The sequence below is a fragment of the Ovis canadensis genome, chromosome 19 (genome assembly GCF_042477335.2).
Source record: "Ovis canadensis isolate MfBH-ARS-UI-01 breed Bighorn chromosome 19, ARS-UI_OviCan_v2, whole genome shotgun sequence".
Lineage (NCBI taxonomy): Eukaryota > Metazoa > Chordata > Mammalia > Artiodactyla > Bovidae > Ovis > Ovis canadensis.
In genome coordinates this window covers 29,403,830-29,420,119 of record NC_091263.1, presented here as the reverse complement: position 1 = coordinate 29,420,119, position 16,290 = coordinate 29,403,830, and the positions used below count along the sequence as shown (strand labels likewise).

At 57.3% G+C, this 16,290-nt stretch overlaps 2 protein-coding genes and 1 long non-coding RNA gene across 6 annotated transcripts in view; 2 read left to right on the top strand and 1 right to left on the bottom strand.

Annotated features, from left to right (window-relative positions):
* Positions 1-2,473, top strand: part of CCDC13 (coiled-coil domain containing 13) — a 34,387-nt gene extending 31,914 nt beyond the window's left edge. Inside the window, exons 15-16 of the mRNA XM_069560748.1 lie at positions 1,033-1,147; positions 1,715-2,473. Coding sequence (XP_069416849.1) covers positions 1,033-1,147; positions 1,715-1,874 — 275 coding nt within the window. The 3' untranslated portion in view covers positions 1,875-2,473. The remainder of the gene's footprint in view (positions 1-1,032; positions 1,148-1,714) is intronic.
* Positions 1-7,345, bottom strand: part of LOC138424221 (uncharacterized) — a 26,541-nt gene extending 19,196 nt beyond the window's left edge. The window contains exon 1 of the long non-coding RNA XR_011250695.1: positions 7,221-7,345. This is a non-coding gene — a long non-coding RNA (uncharacterized lncRNA). The remainder of the gene's footprint in view (positions 1-7,220) is intronic.
* Positions 6,839-16,290, top strand: HHATL (hedgehog acyltransferase like). 4 transcript variants are annotated; one of them, XM_069560759.1, is made up of 12 exons: positions 6,839-7,107; positions 8,810-8,928; positions 9,348-9,415; positions 9,951-10,064; positions 10,302-10,496; positions 10,845-11,054; positions 11,298-11,469; positions 12,017-12,161; positions 12,283-12,318; positions 15,139-15,340; positions 15,740-15,881; positions 16,061-16,290. In XM_069560759.1, exons 2-12 carry the CDS (start codon positions 8,823-8,825, stop codon positions 16,183-16,185), a joined length of 1,515 nt encoding a protein of 504 aa, XP_069416860.1. In that variant the 5' UTR covers positions 6,839-7,107; positions 8,810-8,822; the 3' UTR covers positions 16,186-16,290. The 4 variants fall into 4 exon arrangements, with proteins under 4 accessions (XP_069416860.1, XP_069416861.1, XP_069416862.1 ...); XM_069560760.1 differs by lacking the exon at positions 6,839-7,107 and adding an exon at positions 7,517-7,736; XM_069560761.1 differs by lacking the exon at positions 6,839-7,107 and adding an exon at positions 8,297-8,534.

Below are 16,290 nucleotides of genomic sequence, written 5' to 3'. Positions count from 1 at the left end.
CTGTGGGGGGCACAGCATACCCCCTCACCTATATAATAGGAAGCCTGATTGTGAAATGTGGTCCCTGTGGCAGTGCCATGCCAGTGGGGAAGAGAACCATAAACAAAGCAGCAAAGGATGGTGGGTCAGATAGAGGCAGGTGCTGTGGCTCAGAGCAGAGGAAGGGGACAGGAGGTACGGAGAGCAGCTGATTTCTGTGGAGCAGTCACCCTAACTGATGAGCAATGACAGCAGAAGGGGGTGGGGATGTGGCATGGATACCAGTGGGAAGAACAAGTGCAAAGGCCCTGAGGTGGGTACATGGCTGGAGGCTTGGAGGCAGTGAGACTGGAGCATGGAGAGGGGAATATGAAGTGAGGTAGGGAAGTCATGAAGTGCCGAGGAGGTGGTTCCATCACACAGGCCTTGAGGGCCAGACGTGCATTCACTGTGGCCTCACAGGGCTCTGGAGGCAAGAACTATTCTCCTCATGAAACAGGTGAGGAAACCAGCTCAGAGCGGTTGACGGTTTACCTGGAGCCACAGAGCAGGAGGTAAAAGCCGGGGCTGCTGATGTCAGGTGATTTACCCTGCACATGCTGCCCCTGAGGTCTTATTCAGCACAGAGGCTTTCTGATGCTGTGATAGTACTGGAGTTCCCCACCAGGTGGGCTGATTTCTTTTTCTGAGCACTCTTTGTCCCCTGGACCCAGCCACCCTGGATTCCCTATATGTATGGATAGAGCTGGAGGTGAGGGGCCCAATGGTAAGAGAGCATCAGGTCCGATGACCGCTAGACTCAGACCCAACCTGCAGGCCAGACCTCAGGCCCAGCTGACTTCCAGAAACTTGTAAAATGCAAATATGGAAATATTAACAAGAGGAGCCACCTCAGTACAAAGCAGGGCCTGGAGGAAGGCAGCCTATACCCTTGGAGGTATAATGTTTCAAAAAGTGGAAAAGCAGGAAGTGGACAGTTGGGGGTTGGGCGGGGGGAAGTGCTAACACAGAGCCATGGCCTGATCACAAAAAGTGGCCACTGCTGCCCCACAGGTCTGCCTGCCTCTAACACCAGGCACCACCCGAGCGAAAGTGAGAGGAAGGACCCATCTTCCGCCCAGCTCTCCAGTGTGCCCATGGAATCCCAGATGGAGGAGCTGGCCACCAGGTGCTCCCTGCCCCTTCTTCTGCAAAGCGTGATGTTGCATGGGTGGAGGTGCTCTGACAGGCAGAGGGATCACATCGCTTCCTCCCAGACTTCTATTTGCCCAGAAGGCTGGTCCTACAGGGTCTTGGGTTCTAAGCCTGCAATTCAGTGGCTGGCCATCAGGAGGCAGAGAGACCCAACCATGACTAAAGATCTCACGGTCCCAAGAAAAGCTTTATCATGTGTGGGTTACTGAACCCACTTTTCTCACTCACCTAAACTTTTTAAGGTCAAATGCAGTGGTGGGAAAGGAAGAAAGGGGGAACCTCTATAAATTAGTACTCATGCCTTGAGCAGTCAACATTTTGGGGAACTACCAGATACTAGGTCCAGCAGCTGTGAGTGGGCCCAGAGAGGAATCCCATATGGTATTACTCCCCAAGGGTCTCTGAGAGGAAGCGACTGGTCAGAGAGTACCCTGAGTGTGAAGAGCAGCTGTGCTGGCAGCCCCAGGGCTCTACGCAAACATGCACACATGCTCACACGTGCCAGCTTAGCCATGCTGAGCCCTCTCTCTGTGTGGTCCAGGCTGGCCATCCAGGTGGAGGAGAATGAAATGCTGAAGGCTGCCCTAGGCGATGCCCTGCAGGGAAAGGAGGAGGACTTCCGAATGTACCATGAGGCCCTGGACCAGGTGAAAGGGGTTTTCCTGCAGGCCCTGCGGCAGCAGAAAGCAGACAAGCACTAGGATGGCAGCCCCGTGTCAGCCTGGCCAGGCAGGGCAGCCTTAGGCCTTGAGAGGACAAGGCTCCATCTGAGGACTCCATCTGCTCCTGGAAGCCAACCTGAAACAGCCAGCTGGGCCCCTGCTTCCAGAAGAGGTGCTTCAAAGGCGACCAGAGCCAATATCCCATGGCAGGAGGGCAATATCCCCGGGCATGCTTAGCCACAGCAGGGAAGGAGACTGACACCTTGTCAGCATCAGCAAGAGCTCTGGGTTGAGACGCCAGCTGTGGACGAACAGATGCAGTCCCTTGGGCAGGTGCTCACTGCCCCTGTCCCCTGCAGGGGACCCTGCAGGCCCACAGGGCTCCATGTGCGCAGGCGGATGCAGAGGGCTCTGGGCTGGGAGCATCCCCCAGCCACCCAGCCACACTCCATTCCCCTCACCAGAGCATCCTCATAGCCCCACACCAATCCTATGCCATGGCCCCATCTGTGGGCATCCCTCCCTCTGCAGACTCAGGGGGCACTATGCTCCTAGCCATCTTGTTGACCCACACCTTAGGGTTCTTCCTTAGATTCAGACCCTCAGGTTTATAATAATAATGATTATTTTCATGATCATTGCAGATCCCAGTGAGTGGGCATCTACTGTGTAAACCTGACCCCCATCAAGATCTCCAATAACCCAGGGGGTTGTCACCCTATTTTACAGATGGAGAAACTGAGGCTCATGGAAAGACACAGAGCTAATATTTAACCCTGGCCTGCATGCCTCCAAAAGCTGGGGCCTCGAGTTGAGCAGATTACCCAGGGTGGGCATGCTACCCACTACTGGGCAGCTCTGCCCCCCGCCAGCTGCTCCAAGAGGCACCTCTTTTTGCTTCTAAAAGGCTGCAGCTGGTGGGCACTGATGGCAGAGGGCAGAGGCGAGGCTAGCAAGAGGATTTTGAGGCAGTGGGTCCAGGCAAAGGAAAAGTGTACCTCCCTCCCTACGGCACAGGGCTGAGCTGGGGGGGGCTGCTGCAGGAGAGCTCCACGCCCCTCTGTAACTGCCACAGGGTCACCCCCTCCACTGCAGTTACTGTCATGGGGAGGGGTGGCTCCATGGAGGGTAGCCACATCTCTGCTCACACGGGCCCACACAGACACAGACTCGGGAGCATGAATCATACGTATACACATGTGCCAACAGATGGTGCTGACTCCACACTCACAGGTCCTGCCTGGCCATTTCCTTTCAAGTGGCATCAGAGAAAAACTTCCTTCCCAGGAAACCTGAGGGGCCCTTCATCCTGATTGCCTTCATTACACTTGCTGAGGTCTCTAGACCTGTCACCCCATGCAGGATCGGGGCTCTGAGGAGGGGAGCCAGCCTGGGCCCTCTCCTCAGCCCCATCCCTGAAGAAGAGCTCCAACAGACAGGGTCCAGGAAGCTGTGGATGGCTTTCCCTGAGGAGGGGGTTTGCACAGTATGTATGCCGCCTATGTGAGTCACTGCACAAGTAACACAAGTGACTGGTCTTCTCTAGCAGGAAGGTACATCTGCCACACACGCACGCACGCACACACACAGAGGGGCCAGCTTAGAGGTCTGCTCCACTCCCCCAGCAGAATCCCTCTTCAGGACTCACTGAATTAAAAGGTGCCAAGTGCTGGCGCAGTGGCTGGCACACAGTAAGCACTCAATAAATGTCAGCCCTCAGTATCTCCTCTATTAGTTCCACAAATACTTGTCGAGCAGCTCCTCTGCCCCAGGTAAGGGGGCGCCGGGCAAGGCAGACGCGGCCCCTGAGATCCTAGAAGCCCCGGACCAGCTGGGGAGATAGATTCCCAGGCCACCATGTACCCAGCCAGCTGCCCGTCAAGTAGTCACCGCATGCCAACAGCATGCCAGCCTCTCCAGGCCTGTTAGGGACCCAGAGGTGAACCTGACTTGCTGCTGCTGCCTTTAGAGAGCTGCTGGTCTGGTCAAAGAGGCATGGGAAATGGAGGGCCCTGATGGAGCAGGAAGAGGTGGGGTGGGGTTGGGGGGAGACAGAGACAGAAAGCCGCACCTCAGAGCCTCCCACCCTCCCTCTGGCTTCCAGGCTCATTGCCCAGGTCTGAGTGGGCCAGGGGCCATCCTTCTACTCTTCCTGAGGTATGGATGGGAGAGAGTGGGAGGGGAAGGCCCAGGAGAAGAAAGTGTTGTCAAAGGGGACAAGGACGGGGCCCTGAAGGATCTAACCCAGGTGGGCCGGGTGGGGAGAGGGACAACCTGGTCTGTCCAGGTGAGTGCCCTTGGCCCCTCCTGAGCAGCAGCGCCTGTCCCTGAGGAGGACCTCCCCTGCCCTCAGGCAGGTGGATAGCCAGTGGGCTGGACTTTGCTCCCACAGATGGGAACACTGAGGTCCCTGCCCAGAGCCACACGGTGATGGGAATAGCAGACAGGTGCCCGGAGAGTGCAACAAACAAAGAGGCCGAGGATGGAGAGGCTTCACGTGAGGACTGTCCCTGGCCACACCGTGGGCTGTGGGCCTGGGTGCTCAGGTTCCAACACTGACAGGTGAGACCTGGCTGAATCATGGGTGTGGCTTGGCCACTGTCCCTGTGGGGGCCCCTGGGGCACCAGGGCTGAGCTGAATAAGGTTGCAGTCTGGCTCAGGCTGATTCAAGCCCCAAACACATCCCACTGTCCCTGGCCCTCCAGAGGACTCCTCCAGGCCCCCAAACCCCCAAAGAAGCGTTTGCCCACCCTCTCCATCTTCACAGGCGGTGCCTGCACATACACCCTATCTCCTACAGCCCCTGAGCCTTACACACATACACACACGCCATAAACAACATACCAGACACACACACTTTCCCCAAATTTTTACTATGAGCAGCAACCAGAAACAAATAAAAAGGACTCTGACACTTGAGAAAATTGGCCCCCTGCCCATCTTTCCCAGTGGCCCTTGCTGATCTTAGGCCAGTCACTTCCTGCCCCTCGTTTTGTGGGTGCCAGGTGCCCTCCCCTTGCCACCCCTCATGCAGGGAGGAGTCTAACCTGAGGTCCAAGAAGCCTCCCTAGCCCTCCACCCACCTGCCGTCCACCCCATCCAAGCTCCCGACAGACCCCACTGTGTGGGGCTCGCCTGGTGGACCTCCTGCTGTGTGTGAGTGCTGCCTGTCCTGGCCTCTGGAGTGAGCGAGGGGTCTCCACCACTCTTAACAGCTTCTCTCTATGAGCAGTCCAGTGAGCCAGGGCCTGGCCATGGAGGGAGTCATCGAATCCCCCCTAGAACCCAGTGAGGTCAGGCCCGGCAGGGTGTCCATTTACAGAGGAGCATCTGAGGCTCAGAGAAGTGGATCGCCAGCAAGGAGGAGCTCAGGCTCAAGTCGGGCCGGCTGCACCTGGCTTCTGAATGGTGAAGCCAGACCACCCCATCTGCTTCCCAGAGTCATTCTCTTTGAGCCTCACAAGGGCACCAGCTGGATGGCTGGCCCAGGCTGGTCTCAGCCAGCACGGGGTGTGGGTGTGCTGGATTCCTGCCCCTGCAGGGCAACCAGTTTCAGACGCTTATGCAGTTGACCCAACAGCTGATTCTAACCTCCTCGTACGTCAGTTTCCTTTTCTGTCAACTAGGAAAAATGGTAACCACCCCTTCCCTAGGAATTGCGGTGACATTAAAAAGAGTTAATCCTTGTACGGTCTTACAACCATGCCTGGCTACCGTGATTAACTCATTTCTCCTCTAACCACCATTGCCTCTGCCTCAGGACTCTGCTCAGGTGTCCCACCTCCTCCAGGAAGCCTGCCCTAGTCTGGCTTAGGCATCCTTGCCTGATGCTGGCCTCCTCTAGCACTTGTGATCCATGACTGGAGCCCCCACTGAGCCCCTACAGGGCAGGAATCACCGCTCATGCTTCTCCGAGCTAGGGACCAGCCATGCCAGGCTCCGTGTCACTCTGGGGAGTGCGTGCTGGGAGGGAGCTTGTCGCTTTAAGGTATCATGGAAAGGTAGGGACTCTCCTGCCCAGGCCTTGCTCAGGCCCTGGAAGTGCCCCTGCTGGGGGTAGAGGGAGGAGAGCACCTCTTCCTCCTCTAGTCTCAGCTGAGCCTATGACTGGGGTTGGGGATCAGCATGGGCTCCAGGACCTACCCTTGATGGATTACTATCACACAGCTCCTTCTGCCCCCAGATTCTGACCCCTGGCACATGCACAGACAGACCCTCACAGACTGAGATCCTTGCCCCAGAGGGCCCCAGAGTGGCTGGATCACTGGGTGGCACTGGCCTTAAGGAGGCTGTGAGGGGCCCTGGCACACTCCCTAGCAGGAAACTCTGGGGTCTGGCATCTGACCGACCCACTGGGCTCTGGAGCCGGGGTGGAGTGACCCTCAGGATATCCCTCTGTATCAGGTTGGCTGGTTTGAGGCCTTGGCTACCCCTTCCCAGAATGAGGGTCCTGTCTCCCCCAGAGGAGTCTCAGTTGGTTGGGAGCACTGTTGTCTTCCTCCATCCTGCATGGAGAGGGTGCCTACACTTGAGGACCCACTCAAGTGACCCTGCTAGCACCCCTCCACCTGGGCAGCTCCCTGTGGGCAGGGTCGGGGTATGGGGTTCACATTCTCTCTTGTCAGTTCCAGTTCCACTCCCCCCCTTCACTGATGCCTGGCCAGGCAGGACTCTGCCTGCTAAAATGGACCAGTGCAGGGGGCTAGGTGGGGGTGCCCGGAGAATTCACACGTAAAGGTGTGTACCGAAATTCATGGAGCTGACCATCAAAGTGTGTGCATGGTGTGAGTGTGGCAAGGCAGGGCAGAGCTCACAAGCCTGCCGAGGTCAGCGGGGGCCACCTGGAAGGCTTCCTGGAAGAGGGGAGTCCTGCCGAGCAGTGAGAGGGAGACACAGGCTCTGTGTACCAGGGAAGGTAGGTTGAAGAGAGATGCAGGTGCCCCGGTGAGAGCCGATGCCAGTGGCCACCTCTTCTGCGCCCCCACCATCCTCCCTGCAGCTCCCTGTGGCCAGCAGCTCTGCAGCACTCGGCTCTGCTCCACTTCGCTCAGCTCCGCTCCAGGAAGGCCACCTCCTCCCTGCCCTCCTCCTTCCCCCTCCTCCCGCTGTCACCACTCACCGATCACAGCCTCGAGGGGGTGGGGACCCCAGGGCTGGACACACCCCACCGTGGCCCCAGAGTCCAGCTGATCGGACGGTCGCACGGTCGGACGCAGGACCCCGGAGCCCCGAGGTGGGCAGTGTGCCAGGGTCCCTCACAGCTGCCTCAAGGTCAGTGCCAGCTAGGGATGCAGCCACTACAGGGTTCTTGAGACCCAAGGAACCCACCCCAGGTTCCTCATCCCAAACCTCAGGCTCCAAAGCCAGCTTTACTCCAGGTGTACCTGAGGCGGGCAGGTCGGTAGGCAGGGGGCACTCCTTTGTCCACAGGCAGGCCCAGGTCCGGGGGTCTATCAGGAGAGGTCCCAGGCTGGGGGCCAGCACTGGCCGTGCTCACACAGGCCTCACTGGGGACACCCGGCACCAGCCATGGGGAGCTAAAATTGGAAAGTGGCGAGTGGGAGGCAGCTGACAAAGCTATTTCACAGGCTCTTCACCGTGCTCCGGTTTCAAGCTTCTGCTCCATTAACCTGATCCTCAGGGCCTCCCTACCCCAACCCGGCCCATGAGAAGGTGCCTCAGTCCTCAGGCCGGCAGTGGAGAAGTCAGGTCGGGCAGCCCCCCGGTAGTGGCAGGAGCAGTGGACTGGCTTGTTCAATTGGAGATTCCAGGGGGCTCACTGAGAAAACTCAATCCCGTCCCTGGTCCACTGTGTGACCTTGACAGGTCCATGACCCCTCCATCACTGCAACAGGGAGAATGCTGACTTTAGCGGCCCAGAGGAGCTGGTTTCAGAAATGGTGAGGGAGGTTTGGGGGAGGATCTGGGACAGGAGACAGGGCTCTGCCAGCCACCTCTAGCTCAGCCCAGACAGAAAGGATGCCTAGATATGTTCTTCCCTTTAATTTGTGCCCATGGAGCCCCTGAGAAGGTCCTGGTTTAGTTGGAGCAGGATACAGAGGGCACAGGTTCTAACTGAGGTCCCAGAGATGACCCAGAAGGACTCCTGGGGATGAGCTAGGGCCTGGCAGGAGGGAGTGGCCAAGCTCACCCTGAGCCCAACACTGGTCAGCACCTTGGGCAGTGGCCAGCACACTCCCTGGTGTCTGCCTGGCCCAGCCTAGCCCCACACCCACTACTCCAGGGCACCTCTTCAAATAGCACTCCTCCAGCCAGCTTCCAGGGCCTGAATACGGAGCACTGAGAGAGTGGGCCGGTGTGGCCACAGACACGGCAGGAACCAGGGACGTGGCAGGCTGGGGCTCAGGGGCTGGGTGGGGTAATGGGGGTCGGTGAGAAGCTAGGCACTAAATGAGAGGGATGGGGGCTTGGTGCTAGGGCAGGACCTGGGAAAGTCCTGGGAAGTAAAGGCAGCTCAGGAGCAGGTGGGGATCACAGAAGGGTGCCCCAAGGGGGTGGGGTTTCGTCAGAAACTGTGGGAGATTTACTGAGGGGAGTGGGGACCTGGGGGCCAGAAATACAACTGAGGTGATGCAGAGGGAATTTCTCCACATCAAAGTCATCTGAGACCTTGGAGGAGCAGTTTGAGCAGAGGGTGGGGACCGGTCCACCTGAAAGGTATGGCGGAGTGAATGAAGGTGAAGAAGGCAGGCTGAGAGTGAAGAGAATGCTTTCACGAGGCTTTGGTGGGAAGGGCAGGAGCTAGAGTGGCAGCTAGGATGGGGCACCAGATGGTAGGGGGCCTGGGAGGAGTGGGAGATAGGTTGGGGGGAAGGATGCTATGAGGTCCCCAAGGGGCAGGAAAGGCAGTTTCTCTTCATAGTGGGGTCCCTACCACCTCAGCGAGGGACCAAGAACTGCGCTAGGCAGGGCTGGGGGGCTTCAGGGCCCTCACCCGATCTTTCTCCCTCAGCCCCATCCAGGCTATGGGCATCAAGACAGCGTTGCCCGCGGCAGAGCTGGGCCTGTACTCCCTGGTGCTGAGTGGGGCCCTAGCCTATGCTGGCCGGGGCCTCCTTGAGGCTTCACAAGGTAACAGCTGGGCCCAGGGGCAGAGGGGTGGGACCCTTCTTCCCCTGGGGTTCTCAGCAAGTTTCTCTGCCCAGCAAGGTCAGAAACTTAAGAGGCCCCAGACTCAAAGGTAGTCCCTAGGCCCTGAGCAGGGAAGGGGTGGGGCGGTGTTGAGCCAAATGCAATCACAGGGAGATTCAAATGCAGAAGAATCAACAGAGACCTGGACAGAGCCAGAGCCAGAGCGACAGAAACAGAGAGGCTCAGACACTCAGGAATTCAGAGACCTGGCCCCAGACACACAGCGAAACCTAGAGAGAATCAAAGGCAGAGAAAGACCCAGACCCTCTCGCCTCTCCCCAGGGTGGCGTCAGCCTTGCTATAGAAGCAGGTATGGGTGTGAAGGGGCCCCTCCCCCTGAGGCCACACTCTGTTCTCAGATGGGGCCCACAGGAAGGCCTTCCGGGAGTCTGTGCGACCCGGCTGGGAGTACATTGGTCGGAAGATGGTAGGTTCCCCACACCTCGGGGTACCTGACTGGGGTCCCTGATCCCTGGCACACCTTTTCCGTCCCAAACCTTTCTTGACTCTCCCCTGTTCCCAATGGTCCCACCTAACAAGAGGGCTCTCAGTGGGGAGGGTCCCTGGCTTGAATTTTAGCAGCCTCAATTCCTCCAGTGGCCCCTCCTCTGTCCTCCTGGGGTCACATCAAGTCTGACCAGACCCTGCTCATTTAAGAAACAACTCGAGGCATGCTTCAGCAGGACCTCCAGCACCATCCTCCCCAGAACACTGCAATAATAGCAGAATGTCAGGCAAGGGGCTGGGCAGAGGGGGAGTTCCAAGGAGCAGGCAGCCCATATGGGGCCCCTCATTCCTCTCGACCTATCTTCCTGGTACTTGTCTTAAGAGGGGAAGGCAGGGACCTTCCGCCACTGCTCTCCTCTAATGTATAAGAAGACTCTGGGGGCGGGGAAGGTGCTGGGACCCTGACCGGCCCACTCTGCCCCCACCCCACCTTAACCTGCCGGGACCTGCCCCAGGATGTGGCTGATTTCGAGTGGGTCATGTGGTTCACCTCCTTCCGCAATGTCATCATCTTCGCCCTCTCCGGACACGTGCTATTTGCTAAACTCTGCACAATGGTTGCCCCTCAGGTGAGTTGGACCTGAGCCACCCCAGCCGCCCCCTCTCTTTCCCCGAGTAAGGAGTCCCACTTCCATTTACTTGAAGAGGTAACTGAAGCCTTCTCCAATGGCAACCCACTCCAATATTCTTGCCCGGAGAATTCCACAGACAGAGGAGCCTGGCGGGCTACAGTCCATGGGGTGGCAAAGAGTCAGACACAACTGAAGCAACTAACACTTTCACTTTCACACTTTCCCTGTCCACAGCTCCGCTCCTGGATGTATGCTGTGTATGGGGCCCTGGCCGTGGCGGGCACCATGGGCCCTTGGTACCTGCTGCTGCTGCTTGGCCACTGTGTGGGCCTCTATGTTGTCTCACTCCTTGGCCAGCCCTGGCTCTGTCTTGGCGTCGGTCTGGCCAGCCTTGCCTCTTTCAAGCTGGAACCCCTCATTTCCTGGCAGGTGTGTGCTGGGGCAGGGCAGGGGTGGAGGGTACAGGGACAGGATCCCAAATATTTCACTCCATCCAAACCCTTGGCCTCCAGAGTCTCCCCAAGCAATTCCTTCACTTTCCCACCTGTCTTCAACCCTTTGATTACAGAGCATGCCTGGCCCATGAGGCAATCACCTCCACCTCAGCAAAAATGTCCAGCTCTACCCCAGCACTTAACTGGCAGTGGGCGGCCCGTGCTGACTGGCGCCAGCAGAGGGAGAGGGCAGGACCAGGCTGGGCCCCTGCTGGAAGCGGGATGGGCTTCCCAGAGACAAGGGGCACCCTGGTGAGCCGGTGGCCTGTTCTCTCCCACCCAGAGCGGGTTTGTAACAGGGACTTTTGATCTTCAAGAGGTGCTGTTTCACGGGGGCTGCGGTTTCACGGTGCTGCGTTGCACCAGTTTTGCGCTGGAGAGCTGTGCCCACCCTGACCACCGCTACTCCCTAGCCGACCTCCTCAAGTACAATTTCTACCTGCCTTTCTTCTTCTTCGGACCCATCATGACCTTTGATCGCTTCCACGCTCAGGTGAGGGGACAGACATCCTGTGGGCTCCCAAGACAGGACTGAGCCCCTCCCCCGCACCATGACTGGCAGTGAACCCCTCGCAGGAGCCAGAGGGGCCTGGTCTCCACACTCGGGGCAGCCAGGATGAAGCGGCGTCTCCCCTCACCTTCAGGTCCCCAGACAGTTGGTGACTCACCATTCAGACAGGGCTCCTCCCGCAGGCAGGGCTGGCCTCCCCGCTCAGACACTTGGGCGTCCCCTCAGGTGAGCCAGGTGGAGCCGGTGCGGCCAGAGGGCGAGCTGTGGCGCATCCGGGCCCAAGCAGGACTCAGCGTGGTAGCCATCCTGGCCGTGGACGTCTTCTTCCACTTCTTCTACATCCTCACCATCCCCAGTGACCTCAAGTTCGTCAACCGTCTCCCGGACAGCGCCCTCGGTGGGTGCGCGCCGGGCCCAGCACCGGGACGAGGGCTGGGCAGCCACCTCAGAACCGACCTCTGCGCCCCCACAGCGGCGGAGTCGCAGCCGGGGCAGCGTCTATGGAAGGGTGGGGCAGCGGGGCTTTTCTCTTTGAAATGCGCGGGACTTGGAGGTAGGCCTGCCTTGTGAGGCCCGGAGGGGTATCCTACAGAGGGCGCCCCACTCCACCTGGGGCCTAGGGACGATTTCCACAGCCGGACAGCATCTCCCCGGGGCCAGCCCCGTCCTCGGAGTGGGGCGGGACCGCCGTGGGGGCGGGACCTCCTTGGGGGCGGGACCTCCTTGGGGGCGGGACTCCCATGGGGGCGGGACCTCCATGAGGCGGGGACCCCCATGGGGGCGGTCCGGGCGCAAGGACCGCCCCAGGAGCTAGTAATTTTCCGTCGGGAAGGGCTGGGCTCAGTTACCACCCTGCTGGATTTGGGAAGGCCCGGGGCAGGGTAGGGGGAAGGAGGGATACCAATGTGACGGCCCCCAGGCAGTAACGACCCTCTGTCCCGCAGCTGGCCTAGCCTACTCAAACCTGGTGTACGACTGGGTGAAGGCAGCTGTCCTCTTCGGAGTCGTCAACACTGTTGCGCGCCTCGACCATCTGGACCCGCCCCAGCCTCCCAAGTGCATCACAGCCCTCTATGTCTTCGCAGAGACGTGAGTGTGAGGTCCAGGGACACGCCGCCGATATCCCCACCTTCCCTTAGCCTCTTTCCCCATGCTCCAGAGCTGGGCGCCTGTCCGATTTAAACCTGTCTTCTCTCCTCTCCTCCCACAGACACTTTGACCGTGGCATCAATGACTGGCTTTGCAAGTGAGTTGGGGTGGGGTCGGGGGATGTCACAGCCATCCCCCAAGTATCTGAGGAAGGCAGTATCCAGATGGGTCCACGATTTCAAAGGTCACCCCCTGGGCCAGAGGAAGCAAGGCGGGAGTGAGGAGGTCATGGTAGAGGTTTAAGTGAAAGATGGGGTTTGGACGTGTGTAGGGGCCCTGGAGGTGAGAGAATGGTGGAGTGGAGACCCACAGCAGGCAGCCTGGACAGGACCTGGCCCTGGATTGAGGGCATCAGGAAGGAGCAGGCGATGACTCCCAGGAAGTCGTGTGCTAAGAAGGACTCTAGTTGAAGGGAGAAGGCGGAGCTGGCAGAAGGGCCTAAAAGGAGTGTCAGAGGAGCAGGAGAAAAGTCAGGATCATGGGGCACCCGGAAGCTAAGGGAAGCCCATCCTGGCATGGTGGAGGTGAGCAGGTTGGATGCTGCTGAAGCCAGAGAGTGAGCATGAGTGTTGGTTGCCTGCAGGTTTTCAGCGTTTCCCCAGAGACACAGGGGCGGGGGAGCAGAGGGAAAGCTGGGGGGCAGGCACTGAGGAACTGCAGGGAAGTCCGGATGTGGACAACCCCTGGAAGAAGTGTGGCACTGAAGGGGGACACATAGGAATGGCTGAAGGAAGAAGTAGGTGTTTTATAGACAAGAAATGATGAGACATCCTTGGGTGCTGAGGGGAATTATTCAGTAGAGGGAAAGAAGTTGACAGTGTAGGATAGAGGGGTGATTGATGGAGGGTGGTCCCTAAGAAGGGAAGAGGCAATGGAACCAGTGCGAGGCAGAGGTCTGGCTTCAGGACAGGGAGGAGGAAGAAAAGCCAGTGTGGATGCAGAAGAATGGTGGGTGAGTGTGGCAAGGTGAGGGATTCCTCCCGAAGCCTTTGATTTTCTCTGTGAAATAAAAGGCAAGGTCATCAGCTGAGAGCTGTCTGCTTGGGGATGGAGGGAGGCAGCATCTATGAGCCTCCCTTGCTTAGATCACCACACACCCACTCATACCTGCAGGAGAGATGAAGGTGGAGTAGCCACTGCGGAGCCTGGGAGAAGAAGAAGCTGGCTAGAGAAACTTTGACATTGACAGCCCAGATAGTGTGGGAGGTGGTGGATTTATGGATTCTAATATGTCAAGATGTGGGATTCTCCCCATTAGGGTTTAGTTTCTAGGGTGCAGGTTAGGAGGAAGTGGGTGATTTGGGCTTTCCCAGATGGGTGAGAAGGAAAAAGTGAGGGAGAACAGTTTTTAGGTTATTTGTGATGATGACTTATTGAATATAAGCCTGTTAAGAAGGGTGGTAAAAATAGAAGGGCATCAGGAGATGAGGACTGTAGGGGGAGTCAATGAGATTGAAGGAGTGGAGCTAGGGAGTCAGATCAGATGGGGCTGGGTGAAGGATGGGAATCAGGGAGAAGTAGAAGAAGTGGTGAAAAAGTTGGGGTGTGGCCGTGGGAGTGGGGGACTGGAGTGGAGTGGAGAAGAAGTCACTGGAAATGAGGAAGTCAAGTAACAGAGACACTGGCTATGCAACAGGTCTTCAACCAAATTTATTTAACAAATATTTATTGAGTATCTATCTACTGTGTGCCAGGCACTCACTGTTCTAGGCTCTGGGGATACAGTAGTGAATATGGCAAAGACCCTGAACTCATGGAACTTACAGTCTAGTAGGGAGAAACAGACCATAAACCAGGTAAAAAAAAAAAAAAAAGAGAGAGAGAGAGAGAAAGATAATTTCAGAGAGTGGAAAGTGTTATGAAGAAAATAAAAGAATGTAATGGGATAGAATCTTCTTTAGTTGGGGTTCAGGCAGGCCTCTGTGAGATGAACTGAGACTTGAATGATAGGAAATTTGGAGGACAGATTTCCAGGCAGAGAGAAAAATAGGTACAAAGGCTTCAAGACAGGAACCAGCTGTGTGTCTCTGAGTGTCAGAAAGACTGGTAAGGGAAAGCACAGTGAATGAGGTGGAGAATGGTGGGTGATGAGGTCAGGGAGGGAGGCAGAAACCAGACAACGTGGGATCTTCTAGCCATAGGAAGGTGGTTGAGTGTAACTGTAATGAAGAGCTGTTGAGGGAGGGTATAATTGTGGAAGTGAGGTAATCTGGGTTACACTCTTAAAAGATGCCTTGACAGGGAAGCCTGGCATGCTGAAGTTCATGGGGTCACAAAGAGTCGGAGGTGACTGAGCAACAAAAGCTGCTGTGTGGACGATGGACGGTAGAGGGCAGAGGCAGAAGCAGGGAGACATCTTAGGTCCTTGCAATAACCTCTGTAAGAGGAGATGATCGCCCGGACTCGAGTGGTATCACTGGAGGCATGAGCAGTGCTCAGGACTGAGTGGAGGCTGTACAATTTGCTCACTTGGATGTGAGTGGAGAGGGGAATTGAGAATCCAAGATGGCACCAAGAGTTCTGGCAGCAACCGAATGGATGGTGGCTGAGATGGGAATGAAGCAGGTTTGGGCAGGGATGAGGGAGTCAGTCATTCATATGAGGTGTCTGGTAACAGTTGGATTTATGAGTCAGGAGATACATTTGAGGCTCATCAGCATAGAGATGGCATTCAGAGTCTGGGTGTGGATGAGATCACTTGAAGAAGGAGGGTAGCTGGAGAGGACGGGAAGTTCCAGGCTGAGCCCTCCATATTTTGAAGTTGGATAGAAGTGGAGCAGCCACCTGAGGCCCAGGATGTTGAATATGCCCCGGATGATAGTGTTGAGGAAGCTGCCCCACTTTGTGTATCCTTTGCCCACCTCCCACCTGCCTTTGCCCACACTCCCACCGGCCCCTTTTTCCACCTTTCCTGCAGGTATGTGTATGACTACATTGGTGGGGAGCACTCAGCGGTGATCCCAGAGCTGGGGGCCACCATAGCCACATTTGCCATCACCACTCTGTGGCTTGGGCCTTGTGATGTTGTCTACCTGTGGTCATGCCTTAACTGCTTTGGCCTTAATTTTGAGCTCTGGGTACAGAAGCTGGCAGAGTTGGAGCCCCTAGCGCAAATTGAGGTGAGCAGGGAAGGTCTGGGGCTGGGGTTGGCTGGTGCCCTGGAATGGGTGGCACTACTGACCTCTGGAGTCTTCCAGCCACACTTGACTCTCAGTTCAGAACTTTCTCACCGCCTCCCTCCTTGTCATCAGGGCTATGACTCCTCCTGTGGGTGTCTGGCCCTCCCTTACCTTCTGCAGGGTAGGGGCACCTGGCCCTCGCTGTGTTGATCAGGCCGTGTCCTCTTTCCAGGGTGCAGTTTCCCATGTTTAACAAAGAGGGAGAGCTGACCTGTGAGTCTCAGAGACACGGGCATATCCTAGGATCCTGTGGCCATGTGGGCAAGGCCTCTGACTCATTGTATCCTCTTTTCCCCTGGGCCTCTTGTCTCACTGCCAATGTTTTCCTGGACCAAGCAGACCTCTCTGTCAGAGCAGATGTCCCGCAGGGTCCGCGCCGTCTTTGGGGCCATGAACTTCTGGGCCATCATCATGTACAACCTTGTAAGCCTGAACAGCCCCGAGTTCTCAGAGCTGGTCGCCCAGCGTCTGCTGCTCTCAGGTGAGGACAGTGGATCCAGAGTGTGCCCTGCGTCCACTTCGAGAATCGTGACCTCCTGAAATGTCCCCACCCCACCGTAATTCCTCAAGGACCCAACAGGGAGGGGACAGTCAACTGAGAAGAGTCACGGGGGGGAGGGGGGCTCTGCTCCTAGGACCCATGACCTGTTCCCCACCCAGGGTTCCCCCAGACCACGCTGGCCATCCTGTTTGTCACCTACTGTGGTGTCCAACTGGTGAAGGAGCGAGAGCGAACCCTGGCTCTGGAGGAGGAACAGAAGCAGGACAAAGAGAAGCTGGAGTAGGGGCGGAGGGGAAGAGGGATGGGTCCTGCTCAGCTCTTCCTGGGCCCTGATCCAGGCCAGGCCAGATGGGGCCTGACTGATAGAATAAAAGACTTTTCTACCATG